We start from the raw sequence: 26536 nt of genomic DNA, 5'->3' as shown, positions 1-26536 counted from the left end.
GGCATAATTATATATCATATTATATATAGTAGTCATCCGTCGTTAACAATTTGACCGTTAACACTGAGAGGTCACATTTTTGGTCCAATCTTAATGAAACTTGGTCAGAATGATACCCTCAATAGTCAATAGCATCTTGGACGAGTTCGATATTGGGTCATCTGGGCTCAAAAACTATGTCACCAGGTCAAATCAAAGGCAAAGGTTATTAACAGTGTAGAGATCACAATTTGGTCCGATCTTAATGTAACTTGGTCTGGATATTACCCTTAATAAAACCTCGGACCAGTTCGACATTGGGTCATTTGGGTTCAAAAACTAGGTCACCATGTCAAATCAAAGGAAACCTAGTTAACACCCTGGAGGCCACATTTGTGACCATTTATTAATGAAACTTTTTTTCAAAATGTGTTTTTAATGATATTTCGAGTTCAAATCTGGGTCAGATGGGTCAAAAATTTGATCACTAAGCCAAATTAAAGGAAAAGCAAGTTAAGACTCTTGAGGCCACATTAATGAACATATCGTAGTGAAACTTTGTCAGAATATTAATCTTGAAAATCTATAGGTGAATTTTAAAATTTATAGTCATTTGAGGTCAAAAACTAGGTCACCAGATAAAATTATAGGAAAAGCCTGTTAACTCTCCATCGGCCATAAACATGGCAATATCTCTAATGCCTACCCACAACTACCTGCTGTGATTTGATAATCATTTCTCATACATTTATACTTACCAAAATTTATACTTACCAAATAACACACAGCTTTCTATATAAATGTCGGAATTTGCCGGTCATACTGAAACAAAGACGAGGTACAACTCACGCCATTTTTAAAACAATGGAAGTGGATTGAGCAAGACCTAGCAATGAAAACGACCAAATCCGCAAGGACAGATTCCCGGCGAGTGTGCGTTATCACTATCAAATGTAAATTATTTCTAACATGAGAAATAGAGGTAAATCTTGACAAATAGTAAACACAATGGTTGTACTATTCGCGCACGGTATTTGTAATGATAACATGTTTATGTTATTATTGAGGAAGGGGGAATCGGGTATTCGAGACAAAATAGTTGTACTACTTATGAATTTTGTTAACTGATTTACCATGAAGTAAACTCTGAATTACTTTGAAAATCTTCTTGTACAAAACCACATGGCCTAGGGCTTTGATATTTAGTATGTAGCATCATCTAGTGGTCCTCTACCAAAATTGTTCAAATTATCCCCATAAGGTCAAATATAGCCCCGACCCGGGGTTCCAAGTTTTACATAGACTTATATAGGAATTTTTTTTTAAAACTCTTCTGGTCTGAAACCACAACACTTAGACCTTTGATATTTGGTTTGTAACATTGTCTTATGGTCCTCAACCAAAATTGTTCAAATTGTACCCCTTGGGTGAAAAGAGGGGTCCCAAGTTTTATAGAGACTAGCTTTAAAAATCTTCTAATGTCTGAAACCATACGACCTAGGCTTTTGATATTTGGTATAATGCATTGTCTAGTAGTCCTCTACCAAAAGTTCAAATTATGCCCCTGGGGTTAAAAGAGGTCCCGCCCTAGGGTCAATTAGTTATTATGTGAGTTATATAGGAAAAGTACTTTAAAAAATCATCTGATCCTATTTCCAAGACTGTTTAATTATAATTAACTGATGACCCCAAGTAATATGATGTCACTTGACTGTGACCTTGACCTACTTTCTTGTTTTTTAAGATACAGCTTTGAAATTTTTATGACATACTCCGTTTTGCACACAAATTGTAAAACTGAATTTTATTGAGCATGAATGTGACTTACTGACTTTCTTAATATTTTATCATCGTTTTGACATTTGAAACATGTACAATGTAGCTCATATTACTCAGGTGAGCGATCCAGTTGTTGATAGATTTCATCTATCATTTACAAAACTATTAATTGGTTGTTTTGAAGGGAATACAGATCTATGATACACAAATTTCTAGCTTGCTTTGTAGGCTCCTACGTAGCACCAAAAAGTCACTTTAATGTTGGGCTTATTTCGCTGTTTGCTTCAAAGAAACAGTTAGCCAGAAATCACAACAACAGATGTTGCTCAGAATACTTTTCAACTTTCACTATTTCCAACGATTTCTTAGAGAGAACATGTCAATTGTCGTATAAAAAAGAACATGGAAGTTGAGACTTTATACTTCATGAATCACAAGGAATTGAATTGAATTTATAAAACTTTATAACAAATCAACATCTTTATTTTTACTTTTAAGTAAGGGACAAGATCGACGAAACTGCCCCACTCTCAGTAAATCTTTAGAACGAATGCCTTTAATGGAATGTCATTTCCGGTCAAGCAGTTAGTCAAGTTTCCTTATTAGCCAGGTAAGCAAGTCGATGGCTTCAGCTGATGTATCCGGCATACGCATTCCATCCAGTTCCATCATTCGAAGAAATCTTCCTTCTAGTTCTTCGTCTATTCCAGTGCTATATGGAACGTCGCAGTTCTCACCCAGGCACTCGCAGTCTGCCTCATCAACTGGGAATTTGTAGTCATAAGTTCCTGTCCGGTTGAAAAAAATAGGTGGATAGCATTAAAGGTTACTAGCATTAAAGTAAGGTCAACAACGGTAAATAGGTTTTTCAACACATGACCATCACGTGGCATAAATTACATTCACTCTGCTGTCACAATTCTGTGCACATAAGTATTCCATTTTAACGAACATGACATTCCCTTCAATTTCAGTTTATTTTACCCATGTATTTCAGTTTCAATACGGAGGTAAGAAGTAGAATATAATACGTTACGATCTCTAGGGAAAGGTAATCTTTACGATAGGCGGTCAACTTCGGTTGAACACGGAACAGTTGCTAGAGTCATTTTAATATGGTTGGCAATGTAAAGACCAAAACAAACTGACCATCAAGGTTTCGAATCCCATCCGACGTGCTGATTTTTATAGAACAATTAACTCCACTTTAGTTGCAGTTAAATACTGACATCTGTTTTGCATGTTTTTATCAAAATCAATGACGTATGAAGTCGCATCTATTTCACAGTCCATTCACTTTTCTTGCTATACTTATTGTATGTACGCAACTTTTGTTGGGTCATTGTTAAGCTAACTTGACCTATTCCTGCAGTGTTGACACGGGTATACATTTTTTACACCACAATTACAAGAGCAGAATAAATACTTAAAAAGTTCGTTTTTGTTCCCTTTTCACTCAGTAAAAGGTTTATTGTGGCAAGACCATAATTAAAATTCGTTTACCATATAATTCTGAATACAAATATAAAATGTCTGGCTTTCCACAAGGTGTTCCTTCCCGTGTCTGCCTCCTTATATAATGTGTATTCCACTCTGCCCGTATTAAGTCCAATTCATGCTGAATAAGTTGCATTTAAAACAGAATCTGACGCAACTTCTGCAAAAGAAACAAACACGATAACAATTTAAACTAAGAAAAAGTAATACAAAAGTAAAAACTGGCAATTGTTTGCAGCGCGACCATGTATTGTCCACATAATTGACATAAGGCTATCAAAACATACATTTACAAAATAAGTTTTCTGTTCCATAAACCCTTTTTCTAAGCATGCTCGAATCCAGTTGCACCCACCGCAGTCGACTGTCCAGCGACCACATATTCTTTCAACATAGAGCAATTAAGGAATATGTTAACAAATATCTAAGGTAATAAGTAACAATCAACGTACATATAGTGACTTGCTAGAGATTATTGTGAGTGCCGATTTGTGGGGAAGACACGTTTTTGACAACACTTTCTTTATCTAAAAATTGGAACATAGATAAATTATAACTCGAACATTTAGCTGTTAGCTATGTATCACATATGCCATGTGTGTCGATATGTATTTGAAACGGCATGTATCGATATTATATCGATCTTCTGTGTTTCGACATCCTTATGTAAGAAACGGTCATTTATGACAATTAAGGAACATATAACTATGAAATAAAGAGCATGACCAGAGAAATACAGAAGATGCAAACATTTATATCGTGAATTCTATAAATGTAATTACAATAATATGTCTGAGGAAGGAGCCTCAATATGAATATTTTAGGGGCAAATAATTCCGCTAGGCTGGACAAACATTTCAAGATGCGCAAGTTCCCATCCTGATGAAATTTTAAATGAAAGGTTTCATGATTTTACAACAGAACTTTTTATCTAGGACTGGTGTGTTAAAATCACAAAATGGGCAGGCTTTTTGCTATTTCAAGGACAATAACTCTGCTTATAAACATAAGGTGTCGCCTGACGAAATTAGGTATGCGAGTCCTCATAATGACTAAACATCGTGATTCTACAACTGATATGATTTACTGTAGGGATGGGCGCACCCTAGTGCGTCGCCAACTTTCATGTGGTTTATCTTAAACATATTCATTTTACAACGACTGCAAAGCAAACTAAGCCCGCCCGCTTAGCTCAGTAGGTAAGAGCGTTGGTCTACGGATCGCGGGGTCGCGAGTTCGATCCTCGGGCGGGGCGTATGTTCTCCGTGACTATTTGATAAACGACATTGTGTCTGAAATCATTAGTCCTCCACCTCTGATAATTCATGTGGGGAAGTTGGCAGTTACTTGCGGAGAACAGGTTTGTACTGGTACAGAACCCAGGAACACTGGTTAGGTTAACTGCCCGCCGTTACATGACTGAAATACTGTTGAAAAACGGCGTTAAACCCAAAACAAACAAACAAAGCAAAGCAAACTTTCACAAGTTGGCACCGGTATTACAGGTGATTGTTGTCTTAAGAAGTGGGAGAAACAGGATGGCTCAAGAAACCCATCGTTCTGGAATATGTAAAAACAACCAAAATCACATACACCCAGAACAGGAGTAGAACCTAACACGGATTCAGAACTAACCACTTCACACTGCCCTAAGAGACATTTAATATTAAAAATTAGGTAAGATTATAATCAATGGGAACCGACAATTTTAAAACAAGAGCTGCCGGAGGTCAGCAACGCTTGACTATTCAATAGCCTTGTCAACAGAAACACGTCGAAAAAGGAGCATAATTCTGTAAAACTGCATAACAGTGTTATGGAACCTGTTCACCGCATGTTAGATCATCACAATGAACAAATGTGTGAAGTTTCAAGCCATTCCCATTAGTGAGTAATAACAAACCAATTTACATATAAAACTTAACAAAGTCGGGACTCCGACGACGAAGCATGTGCCAATCCAATAGACCAACTTATTCTTTGAATAGTGGAGCTATTAATCTTCAACCTTATAACAATAACTTACACATGAATACCGTCTGCTGTTGAGAAATCCCTTGCTCTTCCATTTGACAAAATTATCTTTCCATGCCGCTATGCATCTTTGATGTAACTGTCGCCACCAACACTCTATCCTCTAAAAATAAGGAAACAATAATGTGTATGCAAATTTAAACTTGGAGTCGCCAAATCATTCACTGTTTATACCCATTTATTGTTTGCTGTTTGAATGGGTTTAACTTAACGCCGCTTTCAGCATATCGCTGATCAGTTTACCAGTACTAGTTGCTGAATTATTCAAGTACTGACAAGTTTCTTTTACTGGAATTATTTTAGCTTATCTCACGCATTTCAAAAGACCGTGCAAACGCAAGGCATGATATCAAAACCACCCGCCTGCTGGAATCTTCAGTTTCAATGATTTCAATTGTTAAAGTCCATTAAGTCGGCTCTTACGATGCGCGCACGGCTTCAAGGTGGTTGCAGTTCTGTTCATTTTTCCATTAAAGGGAGCCCAAAACCACAAGGGTTATACCAGTTTGTGTAGCGATATTACAAGTATTTGGACAAGGATATATTATATGAACAAAATTGAACAAGATGTGTCCGGAAAACACTATTCCCCCTCAAGCAACCTTTTCGTTAAACAGTTATATTTTATGGGTCAGATTAAAGTTTCACTATCAGGGGTCACGGTGACCTTTACCTTTAACCTAGTAAAGGGTCAAGGCAGTTGACGGATGTGGAGATCAACAAGGCTCATCTACATATGAAGTTTGAATACCCTAGGTGGAAGCGTTTTCATTTTATGAGCAATGTGAAAATTTTGTGACACAGACGGACTGGCGGAATGACAGAACCAAAACAATATGCCCCCGATCATTCGATCCGGGGAGAGGGTGTAAAAAGTATTGTGACACGTGCAGCTCAAATTCAAAGAACAATAACGTATTGCATTCTGACACTTTTACTAACCTGGTTTGTATGCGAGCTACCAACGATAACACTTCGTTCACCAGCCATATCGTCACCGTGATTCCATCTGAATGCTTTTTGCATATCCTCCACAACAACATTTTCCGTACCCGCATCCATCCTGATACACCGTGGAACCCCTTATATAATAAACGTTCAAAAGAATTCACAACTATTGGCTATATCTATACTTTATAACGCGGAATGTACAAGTAACCTAACTGATATCCAAGGCTTGATTTTGGTATAGTTTTCTGGTCCTTTGGGATCATTGATCTCAACACACAGAGTTAGTACAATACAGTTAGTAGAATCTGTAAAGTAAATTAAAACAAAGAAAAATATCAAACAAGGAATGCCACGCACCAAAAGCGCAGCCTCCTCAAAACGAACCCCCCAGCACGCAAAAGCGTGCACCACACACGCACACACAGCACCACACACACACACACACACTCAAAGCTTACACATCAGGACAAAACGAACAACACACACACACACACACTCAAAGCCAACACATAAGGACAAGACGAACAATAAGCATACACACACGCGCGCACACAAAGTCAACACACAAGGACAAAACGAACAAACAAAGGAACACAGTGGGGCACCGCCTTGGAACGGTCAGTGGCAAAACCACCACTGGGGAGCTTAAACCGGTTTATGGTGCGCACCCAACCTCAAAGCCTTGAAATGTCTGATGGTTGCGGGGTTTTGGTAGATTTATTTTCTGTTTAAATGCCAGTCTATGAATATACATGAATGAGAAACAAATGCAAATTTAATATGCCTCATATCAAAGACGAACTCTGCCTGACCCAGCTTGTGATGTAACCACGGGCTGGAATACCTTATCATTGACAGATCTTATATAATCTAAATGGTCAGTGTGAATGGATACAGGTTGAATAAGAACTGCTTGTTCATTGATAATTCATCCGCAGTGTTCATGAAATGGGACTATTTTGTGCAGCATTGTCAGAAATACGCTTTAAATTTGTTAACGGGATAAACCCGGTATATTCAAAGTTGAACTACTTTTTACTAGGCATCAGTACTTGTCACAAGAAGCTGTGCATTGTCACACCCTATATGGCTCCCTTCGGATATAGCTCCTCGGGGAATAATTACACAAAAACACCGTGGAGCTATATACGGAACAAAGCTGCAGGTGTTCCGTTTATAGCTCGAAACGGTGCTCCGAATATAACTCCCTGCGGAGCTATATCCGAAGGGAGCTATAAAGGGTGTGACAGTGCATACATGTATAACATACGTGCAGTAAGCAATAACCGCGCACAGTACAGAAATAACCTTACACCACATCACAGTGAAAATGATTGGTCATTACTATTGCAATTAGTAACTTGCTCACCTCTTATTTCTTTTACGAATCTAGAAATAGGCAGCAAAGATATTCGGATTATTATTGGAATGTGCAACTTTCAGCCAAAGAATCCGTCTCGAAAAGCTGAAAAAAGGATATTAACTGAGTAGAACTATATTAAAAAAGTATCAGACATAGTGTATTCTAAACATGAGTTTCTTGCGGTTTATTGTATTTACATGTATTTCAAAATTGAACCCATTTTTATAAGGCCTAAATATTCTTTGTGTCTGGTAACATGCTCAAACGGAAATTATTTATTATTATTTTTTTAAGACTAAGTGATACTATTCAGATTTTTTGTTGTCCAAAAATAAATACAAATAAGGGGGTCACGCAGTTGATTTCTAACATCACTGACAATGTTTAAAGCATAAAAAGTTCAATTTTGCAAAATTTTTTTCTCAAAAGTTAAAAAACAATATTGCCAAAATTTTAGGGTAGGTAAGGAAACAGGAAACAAAAATTTATTCATGGAAACTTGAACTTGTTTGGCATCTATGATTCTAAGGAAATCAATTTACGATTTAATTATTTAATATGCCTAGTCTAATACATTTAATTATTCTATACCTATTTTATCTATCCAATCGCGAACGTTCATTTGCAACACGTGATCGTACAATATATAGAGGATATTTGTTTGTTTTGAGTGAATATGGAATATATCTCGCTGAGAAGTGAGAAAATTTCAAATATTTTCACGAGCGCGTAGCGCGAGTGAAAATGTGAAAATTTTCTCACTTCGAGGTGAGATATATTCTATATTCACGAAAAACAAACAAATTTTCTTTTTATTTTATGCTCAATTACGTTGAGATGTGCATTTTGCAACTATTTTAATCTCAGCGCGGGAAACAGACGCGCGTAAACAGACATGACGTCAGACGTGCTGTGACGTTATAAAGACGCATGCAACATAAAGTTCCATTTTGTTTTATTTCTTGCTGCATAACGGTATGAAATTCTCTTTAAGTAAAATAATTTGAATCGAGAAATATACTATAAAGAACAAAGTGCGGATACAATTTCCATCCTGTTTTAAGCAAATAATTTAAAATTCATACACAATGTAATGAGGGGGCGGAGCTATATCTCTCACAGTGTGAAAGTATAGATTTCATATTTTCACAGTGTGAGTGATGAAATATGAAAATATTTAACTGATAGAATACAGTATTTCATCAGTTAGCATAAAATAAATTACGGTATTTGGATGCACGTGCGTACAAAAATCCTGTATTTTCTGTATTTGGACGCACGCGCGTACAAAAAATCCTGTATTTTCTGTATTTGGACGGTTCAACAGTCCCATGTTAAACATACGATAAAGCCCGAAACGCGTGAAAATGCTCCGAATGTAAATCGGATGAAGTAGGCGCTCTATGTATAGAGTTTGATTATGCGTCTTGAAATCTGGATTTAATTTGAGGTTTTTTTTTGTTTACAACACACAAAAACGATTCAAGGGAAAACAATGCTATCTGATTTAGATATTAAAACGTTCGTTAATAATCAAAAACTTAAAAATACAGTAAAAAGGATCATCAGATGTTGGAATATTTGAAAAGTCGATAAAAGAAGCCGTTCCGGACGAAACCTAGAAATCAGTATCAGCCCTGACTGTCTGAATAGCTACCTCAGCAGTTTTTATTTAACGTTTAAGAAACAAAATGGAGAAGATTATGAATGGCAGTGGACGGGCGGTCAGCATCCAAAACATGTCTGCTCTATAATTCAGTTTTCGTCGGATCTTCACCAAACTTGCTGACAATGTTTGTGGGCATTACATCTCAGCCAATTTTGATAACCAGCCAAATTGTACCAGGCACTCTTTGATTATAGTCCTTGAATTACTCGAAAAACGGGGAATTTAGCCTTGTCCGCTCTTTTAAGTCGAACAGTTTTCATCCGATCTTCACCAAACTTGCTGACAATGTTTGTGGGCATAATATCTCAGCCAAGTATTATTACCACCCAAATCGCCAAATGGCTGTTGTAGGGAGGTTGCACCATATACTTTTTTTAATGATGATACGCAGAAAAAACAACATTCAATGAATTACGTATATTACGTATGAAGTGAAATAAATATAGAATAAAAAGGTTATCTAAGGTCTAACATTGTTCTTTTTAATATATATTTGCACTCATACCAAGCTGGGAAAAGCTAGAAAAGGCAGGAATACAATATTCAGTGAAACATTTTTAATTTAAACTATTATTATAGTAAGATAAAATAGATATAGAATAAAAAGGTTATTTAACATTGTACTGTACAATACGAGATATATTTGGACTCGTACCCAGCTGAGAAAACCATATTGAACTCGCCTAGCGGCTCGTCCAATATGGTTTTCTCAGCTGGGTACTCGTCCAAATATATCTCCGTATTGTACAGAACAATGTTAAATAACCTAATATTATTATCATCAATGAAAACTTGTCTGTATTTAGTTTGAGTCCTACTTGCGTTGGCGTTTACATGAAAACATTGAGGATATTTCTCGACATATTTTTCTGCACGTTTTTGAAAGATTTAGAAGGTAGCTCAATGATAGATTTGCAAAACAAAAGCTTAACTTTCGAAAACAAATGCATAAAACGTGCATTTTCACCATTACTTCAGTTATTCTTCAAAATGTCTAAACTAGTACTAACAAGTTTACAATAAAGGTGGTTTTAAATAGTTTTCATCACCATTTCAATAATCAATTTATCGGACATACGATCAAAATCAATAGCAACTGAACAATAAAAAGGGGAAAATGTTCATAGAGTTTATGTAAAATTATCAGTTATATAAATAATAAAATGTAAAAATTGATAACAATTAGCATTTAATACATTCATTTGATCAAAGTGTATCCTCGCTATTAAGACAACATCTGCTCTCTCAAAACATGGCTTAAACAGTAAGCCGTGGTTCAATTTATTTCTTATTTGGGCTGAAAATGTTTCAGTTAATCAAAATATATTGGTCCTAATTCAAAGATGGTCCTAAAGGATTTTGCTGTTAAAAGACAGATATCGGCCAAAGTTATAGACTAACCATGGCAGTTAACTGACAATGAAATGACTTGAAAAACTCATACCCACAAATGGCTCCGTGGATTCCAAACCCATACTTCTTTATCTTGTCGTAACCGTCAATGTGAATTAGAAAATTCGGACCTCTGTTAAAGTATTCTCTTCTTGAAAGCCTGTTTGACAGTCTGGCCTGAACACCTTCGGGATCTATGATGTTTTGATATTGCAGTACCTTATGTCTAAAATATTTGGTTTAAACATATTTATTCATCTATAATGTATCGCATAGTAATTACAATTATACAGTTTTGCACTTAGTATATCTAAAATTTTTGAATAACGATATCATAAATATTAGTGGTGGGTGTCCCAGAATAAATTTCCACTTCACAATGATATTAACTTTGCTAAAATAAATTTCAAATACTAGTATGCATGACTGGTCAAAAAAGAAAGGCTTTTTAGACTTACAGTATTATGGTAATAAATATGGATGAAATCATTATTAAAACAGTGCATTCCGGTCCTTTTCTCATATTCTTTATCTCACGTATTGTCTTTTATGAGGTTTAACGTAGTTTATCTATTAGTAAGTACTAGTACGTATCATAATTTATTCTAAGATTTCCTTTTCGTATATATTGATGAACAGTTTGTAATGTATTCTAAACAAACTCACTAAAGGAAAAGTTGAAAGAAAAATGGGATTGAAAATAAAAACAGAACATAAATATAGCTTCATTAATGGCGTCATTATCAGATAGTGTGATACTTAATGATATAATTCTGTTTGTTTAGTTGTAAAACTTACATCCATTTCCTTTCATTTGAGACCAATCATGCTTATCTGTAATTTATTTTTAAGTGGATATGTATTCTGGGACACACTGTATAACCAACAGTAACATGAAAACACAATCATAATTTTCATGACAAATAATAAGAAAATATTTAGTACTTTCACTCATTAGAAACATCACTCCAAAAGACACTTTAACGGAAACAAATACATGTAGCTAGAGTTCTAGATAACGTGTTTCACTGACAACAAATGTGAAACAATAAACTGATGCAACCTTCTGGCGCATTTAAGATATAAATATAGCATGTTAAGTATGTTAAGCAGAAATTTGAAAATGCCAATAACTAAGTCACAATGTTTCAGTGTTACATGGTACAGAGCAGCAATACAAACCTCCTTAACATTATTCAATACTTTGTTCGCAACCTACTAGCCATGGCCCGACAACCGAGATTTCCACCTGTACCCTGAACTTCAGCCTGAATGATACAGGTTAAAAAAGAATTTCTCGAGTCTCTATGCCATCTTAATGGACAGTTGCAGTGTTAGTACTGATTATCACAAGTTTGGATAACGATAGCGAATTTGCGCCAAAAATCAAAACGGTATCTGTTCACCTCGGACCTCATTGGCCAGCGAATAGATATTTTAATTGGCATCAGATTGGTAATCATTGGCAATATGCTCTCGCAACATGTGCCCATTTGGCTTCAACATTTAACCAATCAGAGATGTGGGCACACTTTGGCTTCAATACATAAGGGTAAAATAACCTAGACAGACGTTATATATAAACCCGATCATCATCGTCAATCCTTCAGTCAACATCCAGGGCAGTCAGCAGATTAAATAGTTATCTACATGGTAACTACTAGCTAGCTAGAAACCTTACTAAGAGGAATAAACAAGCCCAACAAACGACCTTGTAGCTTTCAAAAATCTTTATCGACCAGACAAACTAACAACAACATCTATTCATTGCGCTAGTCACAGGTCATCGCATATCTCGAAGTTGCTATATATGCCAGTACATTATATTCCTATTGTGATACATTTCAACGTTTCGTATCTCAGACGTAATTGTGATACAAAACGTTTCGTATCTCAGACGTAAAATTGACAGGAATAGAGCCATATTACTCTGGGTCTATCTTTTGTTTTGTACTGAGCTGCTTGTCTATCAGAACACCAATGGGATACCAACTCTAAAGAAGGTCCTTTTCAGCTATCTCAGGAATATTCATATTCCGTGTATCATTATCAGTCAGTTCCTTGCATCTCAAGCAACAAGACGTAAATTCCTATTTAAAAATTTGTGAAAATGAACTGATATAGATATTTACCAAAATGGCTGCTTGAACGACAGCACGATTCCAGTTTGGCCGCCTCTTTAGACCAAGTCTTTTACAATGCCGTTTAAGTTGCCGATAGCTGGAATAATAAAAGAATGTCAATGCGCAGCGCTAGTAAAAACATCAACAAACAGGTGAATAGAGTATGATAATACATAGTGTGGGTTTGATCTCACGATCTTTAATTCAATTACTGACGAGTCGAGTTATTTTCATGGTATACCGACGTTTATTTTACAGTAATGTCAGCAATGACACCAAATGAAACAACTGCATGATGTGTGTGTGTGTGTGTGTGTGTGTAGGTGTGTGTGTGTTAGAGGGGGGGTTGGTGGAGACACTATGTTCCAGATTGACTTGCTATTCTAGGTGAAAACAGAAATGAGACCAAAGCCAACGGAAACATCCCTGTACATGAAGTTATCATGTAACAACCATAACGGTAACATCTGCACTAAAGGTAACACCATGCACTAAGAGTAACAATTTTTGACACCCAAAGCAACCTGCACTTAAGATAACTTTGTCAGTGACACCAAAGGCAACAATCTCCGACTCCAATTATGACATATTTCACACATACACTGAAGGTAACGGGTATCAGCACTAAGGGTAACTGGCACTTACCGCAACAACTACAGTTATTGCTACACCATCACGTGTAAAAAGTCTTTGCGTTGTTTTACCCGTGTATGCGGTTGTTTCGGGTCTGGGATGGTGATATGCCTAATGTCTGTGACTTCCCTGTTGCGGACCGTTTTCGTTGTACCTTCAAGGTTCATACCCGACAGACCCATAATATTTATATACGGAGTTGTTCAGAATAAGTAGAAAATACCCCCTAGGACGACAACGCGAAACTGCGATGGCCCCAACGGAACACCGTATTTAACCGTTATAAATGTATGACCTTTGATAGTTTGTTAAATGCTCTATTGTTCAATAATAGGAAGGGTATTTGGTGGATATATATTGCAAAAGTTTCAAGGTATTTGGACAAAACTAACAGAACAACACCACTGTGAAGTGAATTTATTCATACTGTCATGAAATAGATATATCATTCAAAGTTAACTTTTTTGACCTTTTGGATTTTTAAGGATCAAAACATTTTCAAGTTATATTTCGGGTAGATGTTTTTTACTTTAATATTACCTTGTCCACAAAACATGTGGAGCTCATTGTAAAATAGGTCAAAACGTGAAACATGTCAACCAAAATTTCCAATATGTAATCAATAGCATTTACCTCAGTGTACAGGTATGCAATTTATAAGGTTCACAAAACATTATTAATACATGAATTAGAAATGCAATATGATTCCTTCTCATGATAACGTTCCTATTGTCGGCATTTCAGTTTGATATCATATCAAATGACAATTTTTGTTTGCTTTAAATACGTATAAGCTTAAAGATATGCTTAGGTCAACAACGATGATTGCACGTTTAAATATTGAAAATATAACTTTAAAAGACATACTAGTGTGTCTTGACATGTTAACGACCCCCCTTATATTGTTCAAAAGTAATTAACCGAAATTTATGAAACTTAACGTGGCATTGCACGTATAACAAAGCATGTAAAATCAAGCCAAGAAGCAAATGTACCTGTACTTATAGAATAATCTGCGATTATGTACTTAGCGTCTGGATATAAAGTACATTGGGGGTGTTAAAATGTTTTGAGATCGAAGACCCCGATACCTACTATAAATAACCCAATGTTTGTATTTATTATCTATATTTACAGTGCTTTTCTTTCTTTTTTCTTTCTTTCACCTTGATTCATTTGATTCTATATTGAATACTGAGTACCAACATCTGGAACGTCAAAATCGCCACCTTACGGCGACTGTAGGAATAACAAGCATTCGACGTATCACCACAGTGCACGCTTTCCATGATCAACTTCGGGAAAATGTCAGGTTTTCATATAACAACATGACGTATGTAAACAACTGCAGCCAATTGAGCGTTGTGATCTCTGGAATGCTCTTCGTTTACTGTCACCTAATTCATGGAATTTGGTATGCATCAGCATGGTCCGAATAAAAAAAGTCTACAATATAGACTAAGACCAAAAAACGTTTTTTTCAAGTAGATAAATACATTGAAATTTAGCTAAACTATAGCTCAAAATCCCTGAAAGGTATGTTCACGAACGTGTCATGAGTATCTTTTCAACAGCGTCAATGGTTAATATGGTGGCTGATTTCTGCCATCTCGTTCTGGCGTGTTGGCGCGTTTGCAGGGCGCCAGAACGCCAGGACGACAATTATACGCGCCAAGACTACAAACAAGGCATTTGTCGTTCTGGCGGGGGCGCCAACACGCTAAATTGGGAAGTTGTCGTCCTGGCGTTCTGGCGTTTTAGCGCGTTTGCAGGGCGACAAGACGCCAAGACACCAGGACGACAATTATACGCGCCAAGACGACAAAATCCATATTTGTCGTTTTGGCGCGTTCACTTGTCGTCTTGGCGTGTTGGCGTCTCCCAACACGCCAGAACGAGATGGCAGAAATCAGCCACCATAGGTTAATGGAAAATTCAGCATTCTAAAACCTTGATTACTGCGGATTCCATCTTTGGAACTATTTTATCATGTTGCTCTTTCGTTCTTCTTTTTTATTTTAGTTGTGCTTTGCATAAAACTATGAACTGCATTTTCCTCAAGTAAAGTTTTAAATATTAACTTCGCCGGATACGACAATGTGTCTACTTTTCATACAAAGTACGACACTTGGTCGATATTGTTCCCTTTGAAATTGATGATGAAAATTGATTATATTATCGGCATTAACAATAAGTTAAGTTTACCGTTAATTAAATGCACGAATAGCCATAATTGATTAGAAACGTGTTATTTGGTGAACAAAGTTCTTTTGGATTCGACCGGAGAAGCCTGCGGGTAAGTGACAAATAATCATAATTTTAGCTTCAGATATGTTAGCAAACAGAAACCTGATGGTACAATGGTAAATAAATAAATAAATAAATAAATAAATAAATAAATAAATAAATAAATAAATAAATACACTTTAATTAAACAGTGACACAAAACATTTCAGGTATTCAAGCGTCACGTGCGACCACCTATGTTCCCACCACAACTTTGGAACGTAAACAGCAGGACACTGTCAGATGAGCCAAGAACCAACAACCATTTGGAAGGCTGGCATCGGAGATTCAAGTCAATAGTGGACAAGTTCCATCCAAACATATACGAGTTTATTGATACACTGCAAGGGGAACACGCTAGAACGGAAATGGTTATTCAGCAACTGATTGGTGACGGAGCTCTCCAGGAAGCGAGACCAAAGGTGAGTTAAATTCACTTAATAGCAAGTTGGAAAATTTCAGCCTCGGTTTGCTGGAGTATGTTCCAATAACCCCACAACTTTATAACTAAATGTGTCGAAATCAGTTCAAGACTGAATATGTTATGGTTCTTTTAACCTTTTATTTCAGATCAAAAAGATGAACGAGAAGCTACAAAGAGTGGTGCAGGACTTTGGGAAACGATCGTCTGAAGAATTTCTGAGAGGAATCGCATATAATATAAGATACTGAACTAAGAGAATCAAGCACAGTCGTTTAATAAAAGTGTTTCCGCTTTCTTTACTAGTTGAATATTGTAAGTACTCCTTTTCCGAGTTTTTCGACGAACTTTCGACCAAATTCGACGAGTTGGTAGTTTCGACCATGTCGTATTTGGCGAAGTGTCGGATTCGGCAAAGTGTGGTATTTGACGAAGGTGTCGTAGACTCATTTGTAATATATGTTTGTAACATGATTTATTCACATATTGTTATGATAAATGAATACTGACAATATAAAACCGTTCCAGTTCTGTTCTTACACTGTTCTGTTCACTCTTCATGTAAGCATGTCAAACATTGTGCATGTGCATAAATATTTTATGTAGTCTGATATAAATTTTGGTAAGGTAATCAAAATGTTGAGAGAAAGTTCACCTCTTTCTAATACATATAAACATAATGTTAGTTTATGAACATGGTGCACTTTGCGGAACCTCAACTGTTTACTTAATTTCACACAACATCTATAATTATTATCTTATATATTTTTTTAAGAAATGAGCACATTAGTATTTCTTATTAAGATCATGAGTAAAATACGGAAGAGCATAAGTGCCAAGTGCTTTTATTTATTTACTCGAAATTTCGAGATACTAACTCGAAATTTCGATTTAGTAACTCGAAATTTCGAGTTAATAACACAAAATTTCGCCTTCGTATCTTGCCCTTTTATTCGCAAAATTTGAACGTCTGTCCGTCTGTCAAAGGCCAAATTTGTAATGGACGACTTCTGACTCTTCGAAGTGGAATCATCTATCTACACATCAATATATTATACCCAACATGTAGCGACTTGAACATATAAAACCATACAACAATGTATGACCTACCCCATAGCCTCTAGAGCTACTCCAGATTTCAAACTGTATCCAGGATATATACCTTCATTTACATGTATAGTATGTTCAGGTGGTTGGCGCTCGAACTAGGTCGAAAACTTTCCAGATATGCTCAAACTAGTGAAATATTCTAAGTTTGAATACTTCCCGGTCACCTTCTTTGACCTCTCTTCACAATCTCGATCTATCCAGGTACCCAATCTTGGTCAGACTCAATCAATACTACACGTTCATGTAGGGTATGTCTATATTTCCTTGCCATATGGGCTCAAACTAGGTCGAAATCCTTCCAGACTCAAACATGGTTTAAATAGTGATATTTTTTATGAGCAAACGCTGCCCGGTCATCTTAATCATATGACCCTGTAGGGCTACTCGATGGATACACCAGGTACCTAATCTTGGCCAGGACCTATACATCAACGTAAACAATTGTAATTAGTAACTTAATAACTCAAAATTTCGACTTAGTAACTCGAAATTTCGAGTTAATAACTCAAACTTTCGAGTTGATAAATAACATACACCTGGCACTAATGCTCTTCCGTAGTAAAAGCATATAAACGAACGATAATTAATCAACGTAAGGTATCTTAGCTTAACAATAGTACCTCAACTGTTTTTGCTTGGCCTGTTGTAACTTGGATCGATAATGAATAAAATACGTGTCAAAACGAGGCTTTGTCATGTCGGCCATTTTAATTCTCTAATAGTTGGAAAAGGATTTCATGGACAAAAACAAAACAAGGTATTTGGTTAAGTAACTATACTGGCTAATTTAAATTTTGATATTTACTATTATTTTATTGTAATAGTTTAATTATATTTTACTTCGTCAAAAGTATTTATTCTTTACATACAGGAAGTTGTTTAACTCTAAGGTCTTGAAAATGGTCATGTTTCGTTTAAACATTGAAAGTGTTATTTTGGAAACAAATGTAATCGGATTCTTTACATGTTATATCTAACATGTAAAAAAATGTTGACTTAAACATATTAGAGTATTTCCATTGAAATTTAAAAAAAACCGTATAATTTCGCCTTTTGTAGTCGAAACATTACGACGTGTACATTTTTAGATATATTAGATATATAAAATTGTACAGATAAAAATGAATAATCATAATTATAAGACATAAAAATTAAGAAGTAGAAAAACTGCCCTTGTATATATTTCCGTACTAAATATAGACAATGCTGTTTGATATACCTAATCCGTAACCAGGGCTTTCATTATCTAGATAAAAACTATGTCTTCAGGGGTGGTGGTAGAATCTTTTTGAATTTCTAAATTTTTAAATATCTTTAGTAACATCAGTGTTATGACTAAAAATGCGTTTTCCTATTGTATAATTTGGACAAAATCACAGCGCCAGGAACAATATTTTTAGAAACTTTACAATTTGTTTTGTATGGAAATGTCGCTTTTGTGCTAACTAAGATATCCTTCAAGTTTAATGATAAGTAAAAGCTGAATTTTGAAACATTTTGTAGTAAAAATTGGGTGAAAATAACCCATCTAAGAAGTTTTTTGATGATAAATTCAAAACTAATCGAGATATTTTGAAAATTTAAAATAGTTCATATTACCACCCTCGGAGTTTGTTTTTACCTTACCTTTAAGGGAATAAAGGAAAACCCTTGTTACAGATAAAGATATTTCTACATTTTGTCCTCCTTTTTTTTGGTCTAATTATTCCATTTCATAGAGACAAAAGCAAGTCTATTCTAGAGATTGTTTAGGAGGAATACTGTTAAAATCATTATAGACTAGCTCAATTTACTACATTGAATCATAATAATGTAAAAAAATATATCATAATCTAGGATCAAGGTACACCGTGTAGGAGCAGTAAAAGTAAAACCTCTTGTTATCGTAAAAGTGACGTTTACCCTTCTGGCGGACGTATTCTTGTGTAGAAACGTTTTATCACAAAAACTACAAATCATAAAAACTACATTGTTTGGATAAATTATTTTGCAATGTCATTGTCAAAAAATATTTTGGCGAACAAAACTGTCTGTCCCAACTTCAGTTTAAATTTATCACAATACAACGCAGGCAGCTATCATAAATAGTTCCTGTTTCATTTATGTTTAACATTTGTTTTAAAATCAACCGATCAAATGAAGAAATTATTTAAGCACGGAATATATGCGCCCAAAATTATTTCAAGGTTGAATTGTTTTCCCATCTATATTTGAGAGGCTGAAGTATCAGAATAAAGTTATGTAGAAACAAAATAAATCGTTTTTCTTGATTATGATAATTACTCAACGTCATCAAAATGCAAGATTTTGTCGTAATTTTATATTTCCACCACGTGTGTGAAACAGTTTATCAAATTTGATAAAAACATTTAAAATGTGACTAAAATTGTCTTCAAGTAAATATATACATAGGATCCTGAGAAATTAAACAAACATCTGTGAAAAAGACAACTAGGAAAACTGTTTCAGATGTCTTAATTTAATATAATTTAATGTACTTAAAGAAGAAAATATATATTTTTGTTTAGCACCAACACTATGACGTCCCTTCTCATTATAACAAAGCAATTTGCATCCATTTATTCTCTTTCCTACACATAGCTAGACAGCAAAGAAAATAGTGTCATGAATATAATTTTTAGATATTACATAAGGAGCGTCAAATTGAATTGTATAGACTGTATTCATTTATCAGTTAGCGTCATAATAAGCGCTGTACTTGCCGCCCTAATGCATATGAATACTTTTTCAATGCCATAAAGTGATTTGGGGTAACCTGATATCCCAGTGTGTAATTTTGCAGTATATTATTACCGGTATTTATGGACTTTTAAAAAAAAACCCTCATTCAATCATACCTGATCTTACACGCGAAATTTGTACAACTTCTTTAAACCTTAAAAATTCTGTTCAAAAGCAACTACAATACAACCGGATTACTTCTGCCTATTTTCAGCCAACATAACGTTATCATAATATCAATTTCACAAACTTTATTTAGTAATTGCTATGTACCAGTTAAATAGTATCTTTTGCCGTACAATTTTAATTAATAGTATTTTTTCTTTTTTCGAAAAGAGAGTATTTTGAAGGAAATGACTATTAACGGGTTATCATATACAAGCAGTTATTGTGTGTAAATGGAAGTGTTTCTTTTTTACATTTTGTATGACATGTATTACCGTACAACCTGCACGGTTCCGGTGGTGTTCCAAAAGTTAAGGATATTGAAAATATATTTATTTACACTTACACATTTATGCAAAAATTATTCTATTTGAACCACATTAATGCATTCAATTATCAATTACTTATCACGGTAATTATTGAGAAAACAAGAGCTGTCTCCATAGGATGACACATGCCCCCGATTGCACTTCGAATGAATAGTTATGGCCGATGTTAGAGTTTAGGACCTTTGACCTACGGACCTGGGTCTTGCGCGCGACACGTCGTCTTACTGTGCCACACATTCATGCGTAGTTATTTTAAAATCCATGCATGAATGACAAAGATATGGACCGGACATGCCCATCATTGCACTATCATGAAATATGACCTTTAACGTCTAAGTGTGACCTTGACCTTTGAGCTACAGACCTGGGTCTTGCGCGCGACACGTCGTCTTACTGTGGTACACATTCATGCCAAGTTATTTGAAAATCCATTCATGGATGACAAAGATATGGACCGAACACGAAAATTGCGGACAGACCGACAGACAGACGGTTCAAAAACTATATGCCTCCCTTTGGGGGCATAAAAATTAGCTACTGTTTCGACACTGACAAGAGGTCCAGAGCTTGGTGTTTACCATCTCCATATTGATTACATTAATGTAGCATTTCATTTTTAGCTCGACTTTTCGAAGAAAAAGTAGAGCTATTGCACTCGCCCCAGCGTCGGCGTCGCCGTTGGTTAAAGTTTTTGATAAAGTCAAATATCTCTGTTACTATCAAAGCTATTGACTTGAAACTTAAAATTATTATTTACTACCAAAGTCTACACCAGGAGAAACAATCCGCATGACTCTGCTTTGAATTTTGACAGAATTATGCCCCTATTCAACTTAGAAATTTTGGTTAAAGTTTTTGATAAAGCCAAATATCTCTGTTACTATCGAAACTATTGACCTGAAACTTAAAATACTTATTTACCATCAAAGTCTACACCAGGAGAAACAATCCCCATAACTCTGGTTTGAATTTTGACAGAATTATGCCCCTTTTTAACTTAGAATTTTTAAAACATTTTTTGATAAAGTCAAATATCTCTGTTACTATGAAAGCTTTTTACTTGAAACTCAAAATAGTTGTTTACAATCCAAGTCTACACCAGGAGACACAATTCCCATAACTCTGATTGAATTTTGACAGAATTATGCCCCTTTTTAACTTAGTACTTTTGGTTAAAGATTTCGATAAAGTCAAATATCTCTGTTACTATCAAAGCTTTTCACTTGAAACTTGAAATACTAGTTTACCATCACAGCCTACACCAGGAGAAACAATCCCCATAACTCTGATTTGAATTTTGACAAAATTTTGCATCTTTTTAACGTATTGTTAAAAGTCAAATATTTCCGTTACTATTAAAACTTTTGACTTGAAACTCTAAATTGTTATTCACTATCAAAGTCTACACCAGGAGACACAATTCCCATAACTCTGATTATGATTTTGACAGAGTTATGTCCCTTTATGACTTGGAATTTTTTTACTGGCAAAGCTCTAATTCAGAGTCAAGCACTGAGAAAAGTCGGGCGCGCTGTCTTACGGACAGCTCTTGATTTTTTAATTCTTTTATTCAAGTATTTTATTCTCAGTAATTTGAACAAATACCAGTGGAAAAAGAATATAGCTGATAAAAGTATAGGTTGTTACACATACACATGCATGTGCATTCAATATTCGTTTGGAATGTGTCGATCTAGTCCAGTCAAACAATTTTTTTTAAAAATTGACGAAAATATCAAGAAATCAATCAATCATTGTGACCGAGTTTGTAAATGAGATGATGTGAAAAATACAACAGCCCAGCTTAAATCTACACCCCAAGCGAGGTTTCGAATCCACATCGGTTAAGTGAGTGGCCAGCGACCTTTACCACTCGACCAAAGAAGCCCCCTAAAACTAATTAGAGTCAGCCATGTATAGACGGCTATTTTTTCAAACTTTATTAACATTAACATATGATACATTATCATCAGAATAATGTTGTGTGTAATTTTGGCAGAGTTTTATAAAAACAAATATTTTCAAGCTTATGGAATATAGTATATTTTTGAAAATGAGTTTAAACTTATAGAGACCTAGAAAGAGTAATATGAAGAAATTCTTTCATAGTTATGTGGAACACATTTATGAAACACATGCTTCGAGTTTTTAAGATCTGTTGTATCATTCTGTAATGCTTACACACGGTACACACTTCAAATTATATTAAAGAAAAACAAGTCTTTTTATTCTTTTAATCACTTGCTCTTACCGCTATAGGCTCAGAACCCCGCTTGCAGTATAAAATTATTTCATGTAAGGAAGTCATTCAGCTAGCTTCTGGAAGGTCGATAATTCTACCCTAATGCCTGCAATAATGACTTGAGGAGCACCTTGGATCACCTCTACGGTCAAAAGTCGGAAAGTCACTATATGATCTATAATTATGTCGGTGAGACGTTAAACTGCATTAAATAGATATAATGCATTTGTCACTGGTTTTTGGCTTTATTACTCATATTGGCTTATCGCATTTCATAAAACTGAACAAACTGTGGAAATAGTGTGTCTTATTAGTATCGAAATTAACTTGATATTTACATCAATTCATGATGGAACAGTAACATAGATTTTGTAATGTATATTTCAGATGATTTCTTAGTGGACAGAAGTAAAACAATCTTCAGGGTAATACACCACAGTTTAAGCAAATCAATACATTCAATTTCTTTCTACATTCTTTTAAATGCAACCAAATACAGTGGTCACATATTTTAAAGTGTTGTCACGGAAATATCTCACTGTTTGACAAGTATGGAAATATACCGTATTGTTAAAGGTGCTAAATGATTTGACAGTGCTTCTGTTTCTATATTGTTTTTCTACAACAAATCAATATATTGATGAAAGTGAATTTAATTTCTCCCTCCATACCTTTTAAAAACAAGCACATATATTGTTTTACTTCTCACTGAAACATCTCACTACATAAACAAGTATGGAAATATAATGTAGAGTACGTAATAACTTGACAGTAGTACTATTTATAGAATATTATATAATCAAATGATACGTATCATGTGTTAAATATGTCAGATACTGATAATTCCTCCTTAAGTTAACTCTTAACAGAAATACTGTAAATTAAGGACAAGTGCCCCAGACCCGTGTAAGTACGGAAAGTTTTTGTTCTAAGATATGATGGAATTATTGTCTACATGGTTGTCACTTGTTAAAATGGACGGTTGCCATGGAAACAGTGAATACTGCATGAAAATTGGAATTTACTTCTAAATTAAATTTTCTTAGATTTCATGTGTAAAATATAATTCGATTTTAGTGCAAGTAAATTTGAAGTAAACTTATTTTAAGTATATTTCAAATGCAGGTAAATTTCATTCAACGTAAATTCCAAAAAACTTTATAACTTACATTTACTTGAAATTAAATTTGTTAAATATGATACATGAACAAAACTACAACTGTGTATCGGACATGTCAGGCGTGATGGCTATGATTTCTTCAGATTTTGATGCAGATAAGGGAAGTAATTGAATAACAAAGTAGTTATACAAATTTTATTCAACGTAAACTGGATGAGATTAACCTATGGGGTAACCTCAAACTGGAAACGGGACCCTTGTGAGGCATTCTGAAACATCCGCTCTGGTCATACACCCCCCCCCCCCCCCACTTAACATTATGTATCAGGGACCCAGATTATCCCTATGGTGGGCACCCCTTGATCTGCTAAGCAGGGGTTGACAATGTTTATAAAGTATTATATGACAGACTGATTGAATGGCTGATTGATTGTTTGAGTGAATGATTGACTCATTATATGCATATTTCGAAAATTAATTAAATGAATATAAATAAATGACTGACTGACTGACTGACTTAACTGCGGAATGAATGAAATTTACAAATGATAGGAAATCAAAAGTTATAAGATTGACCTGAATATTCTGAGTACAAATCAATAAATTTTCTGAATGAATGTGTGATGAATAGATTGATTGATAGACTGACTAATTGACTGATTGATCGACTGAAAAATAAGTCATTCTTTAAACGAATATTTGTATACTAAATTTTATTAAAGAAATAGACACTTGGGAAGAATGACTGAATGAATAACAAAATCAACTGTTAATTGAAAGATTGATTGATTGAATGATTCAATGAAAGAATGTAGGAATGAATACATGAAACAGTCGAAATGAATGAGTAAATAATGTAAGCATTCTTGTGGGAACTAACTAGGAAATATGACAAATAAATAACTGATAATCAATAAAATGTAAATAAACATACATACATGTAATTATCAATCGAATAAACAAGGGAAAAAAGTGAATATATATATTAAGCAAAATACCATATTATTCAAAGTCAAATAAAAAAGTTAAAGTTGCTAAAGATTTCCGATTACTTTGAAACATAATGGAGTTAAATATTTAAATCATCCGCTCTAAAATACAGAACGTATCAATTAACTGTGGTCACCTTTGTGTCTGCTAGACAAGGGTATTGATGGATTAGATAAATTAGTCTGCATATTTACCGTATGATCTTGAAAGGAATATCTCACCATGTCTAACTATTATGATTACCTGGTTATACGCCCGAAGGGACGTATTATGTTATGACGCTGGTGTCCGTCTGTCCGTCTGTCTGTCCGTCCGTCCGTCTGTCCGTTAGCAATTTCGTGTCCGCTCTGTAACTCTTGAACCCCTTGAAGGATTTCAAGGAAACTTGACACAAATGTTCACCACACCCAGACGACGTGCAGAGCGCATGTTCCGGATGTCTCGCTTCAAGGTCGTACAATCGGGGTTTTTACTTTAAAAAATTAAATGTTCCTAAGTTGAAATAAAATAAATAGAATTTTGTCTTTTTATGAGTAAAAATTGTTACATGTGTTCCTACCGATACTGTTATGCATTTCGTAAAATATCTAATAATATTGCGCGGCCTTTTTGGTCGTCGATATCTGTCTGACGGTTATGAGTAATGGTATACGTGTCAAAACGAGATTTTGTTTGGTCGGCCATTTTTAATTTTGTAAAAGTTACATAAGGTTTTCATCGACGAAAAATAAGATAGGTATACATTTTAGTAATAATTTATCTTATTTCCTAATAGGATTCTTTTATAGAAATATTTGTATTAATTCAACACAAGATGGTAAACAATAACATTATTTATCAGGACTTTTATTTAGGATCTTGTTTCGTTTTACATGCATTTTTCCCTGAATATGATATTTAAGGGGCAAATATATTGTTAATGCGACATCAAATTAACTGAGGATCTCTGACTGAAGCCTTTTAGTTTTACTCCGTTAAAATTGAACAAGAACTATGACATTTATAATAAATTGAATACATTGAAACTATTTCTATTTTCAAAACAAAACGGAATAACTGAAATCAAGATTTTTTTCTACGGCCCTAAACGAAAATGACTGAACGGCTCTACTCATATATTTTTCTACGAATTGGTTTTTTGTTTGTATTTTTCTTTGAGATTAACAATAAATTGTAAATGGAGACAGAAATAAAATTCTTTGCAGTTTTCCCTCTATATTTTCTTAAAAAATCAGAAAGATGCTTTGATCGCATGTTATCCGGCGGCTGTCGTCCGACATTCGTAGTCTCATATTTAACTTGTGTGTACACTATTGTAATTTATTTATCAAAAGAAAACATTTGTTGTAGTTATATAACCATAAGATCCTTGCTCATTTTTGTCTACATTTCATCAATTCCCCTCGATTATGGCACTTTATTTGATCTTTCTATGTGTATATATGTCTTTATGCATTATTTGCAACGTATTACATATTTCAATTAAACGTACGCAATATCTGTATAAATAACACGGTTCCTTTCTTTGACATCGACCGTCTGTATATTATGTGGTTCCGCTTGAGTGCAGCTACTCATCAAACGCGTGACAGATGTTTCGAACAATGGATAACTGAAACACAACGTAATAACGATTAAATTTACAATCAATATAATATATATTCAGGTTTGTTATACACAAACATCTAGGTATTCTATATATTTGTATTGA

At 34.7% G+C, this 26536-nt stretch overlaps 3 protein-coding genes and 1 long non-coding RNA gene across 4 annotated transcripts in view; 2 read left to right on the top strand and 2 right to left on the bottom strand.

The window, feature by feature from the left end:
- Positions 1 to 2095: 2095 nt before the first annotated feature.
- On the bottom strand, positions 2096 to 3391 carry LOC128546756 (uncharacterized). The gene is made up of 2 exons (XM_053518051.1): positions 3262 to 3391; positions 2096 to 2546 (listed from the first exon to the last, which is right to left on the bottom strand). Exons 1-2 carry the CDS (start codon positions 3389 to 3391, stop codon positions 2344 to 2346), a joined length of 333 nt encoding a protein of 110 aa, XP_053374026.1. The 3' UTR covers positions 2096 to 2343.
- A 4217-nt stretch (positions 3392 to 7608) lies between these two features.
- On the bottom strand, positions 7609 to 13074 carry LOC128546536 (uncharacterized). Its single transcript, XR_008366017.1, has 4 exons — positions 12797 to 13074; positions 11847 to 11932; positions 10717 to 10890; positions 7609 to 7705 (listed from the first exon to the last, which is right to left on the bottom strand). It is a non-coding gene; the product is annotated as an uncharacterized LOC128546536 (long non-coding RNA).
- Positions 13075 to 13368: 294 nt separating this feature from the next.
- On the top strand, positions 13369 to 16378 carry LOC123541908 (uncharacterized). The gene is made up of 3 exons (XM_053518050.1): positions 13369 to 13395; positions 15877 to 16128; positions 16277 to 16378. Exons 1-3 carry the CDS (start codon positions 13369 to 13371, stop codon positions 16376 to 16378), a joined length of 381 nt encoding a protein of 126 aa, XP_053374025.1.
- A 1529-nt stretch (positions 16379 to 17907) lies between these two features.
- Positions 17908 to 26536, top strand: part of LOC123532812 (uncharacterized) — a 28810-nt gene continuing 20181 nt past the window's right edge. Inside the window, exon 1 of the mRNA XM_053517230.1 lies at positions 17908 to 17994. The gene's annotated coding sequence lies outside the window, so the exon portion shown is untranslated. The remainder of the gene's footprint in view (positions 17995 to 26536) is intronic.

This window comes from Mercenaria mercenaria, chromosome 11 (genome assembly GCF_021730395.1).
Source record: "Mercenaria mercenaria strain notata chromosome 11, MADL_Memer_1, whole genome shotgun sequence".
NCBI classification, from domain to species: domain Eukaryota; kingdom Metazoa; phylum Mollusca; class Bivalvia; order Venerida; family Veneridae; genus Mercenaria; species Mercenaria mercenaria.
This window is presented reverse-complemented; position numbering and strand designations above follow the sequence as displayed.

Coding starts and splice junctions, on each gene's coding strand:
- LOC123541908 (XM_053518050.1), top strand. CDS start 13,369: ATGACATATTTCACACATACACTGAAG. Junction 13,396..15,876: donor ATTTCACACATACACTGAAG/GTAACGGGTATC, acceptor AAAACATTTCAG/GTATTCAAGCGTCACGTGCG. Junction 16,129..16,276: donor TCCAGGAAGCGAGACCAAAG/GTGAGTTAAATT, acceptor CTTTTATTTCAG/ATCAAAAAGATGAACGAGAA.
- LOC128546756 (XM_053518051.1), bottom strand. CDS start 3,391: ATGCAACTTATTCAGCATGAATTGGACTTAATACGGGCAGAGTGGAAT. Junction 2,547..3,261: donor TTTGTATTCAGAATTATATG/GTAAACGAATTT, acceptor TCAACCGGACAG/GAACTTATGACTACAAATTC.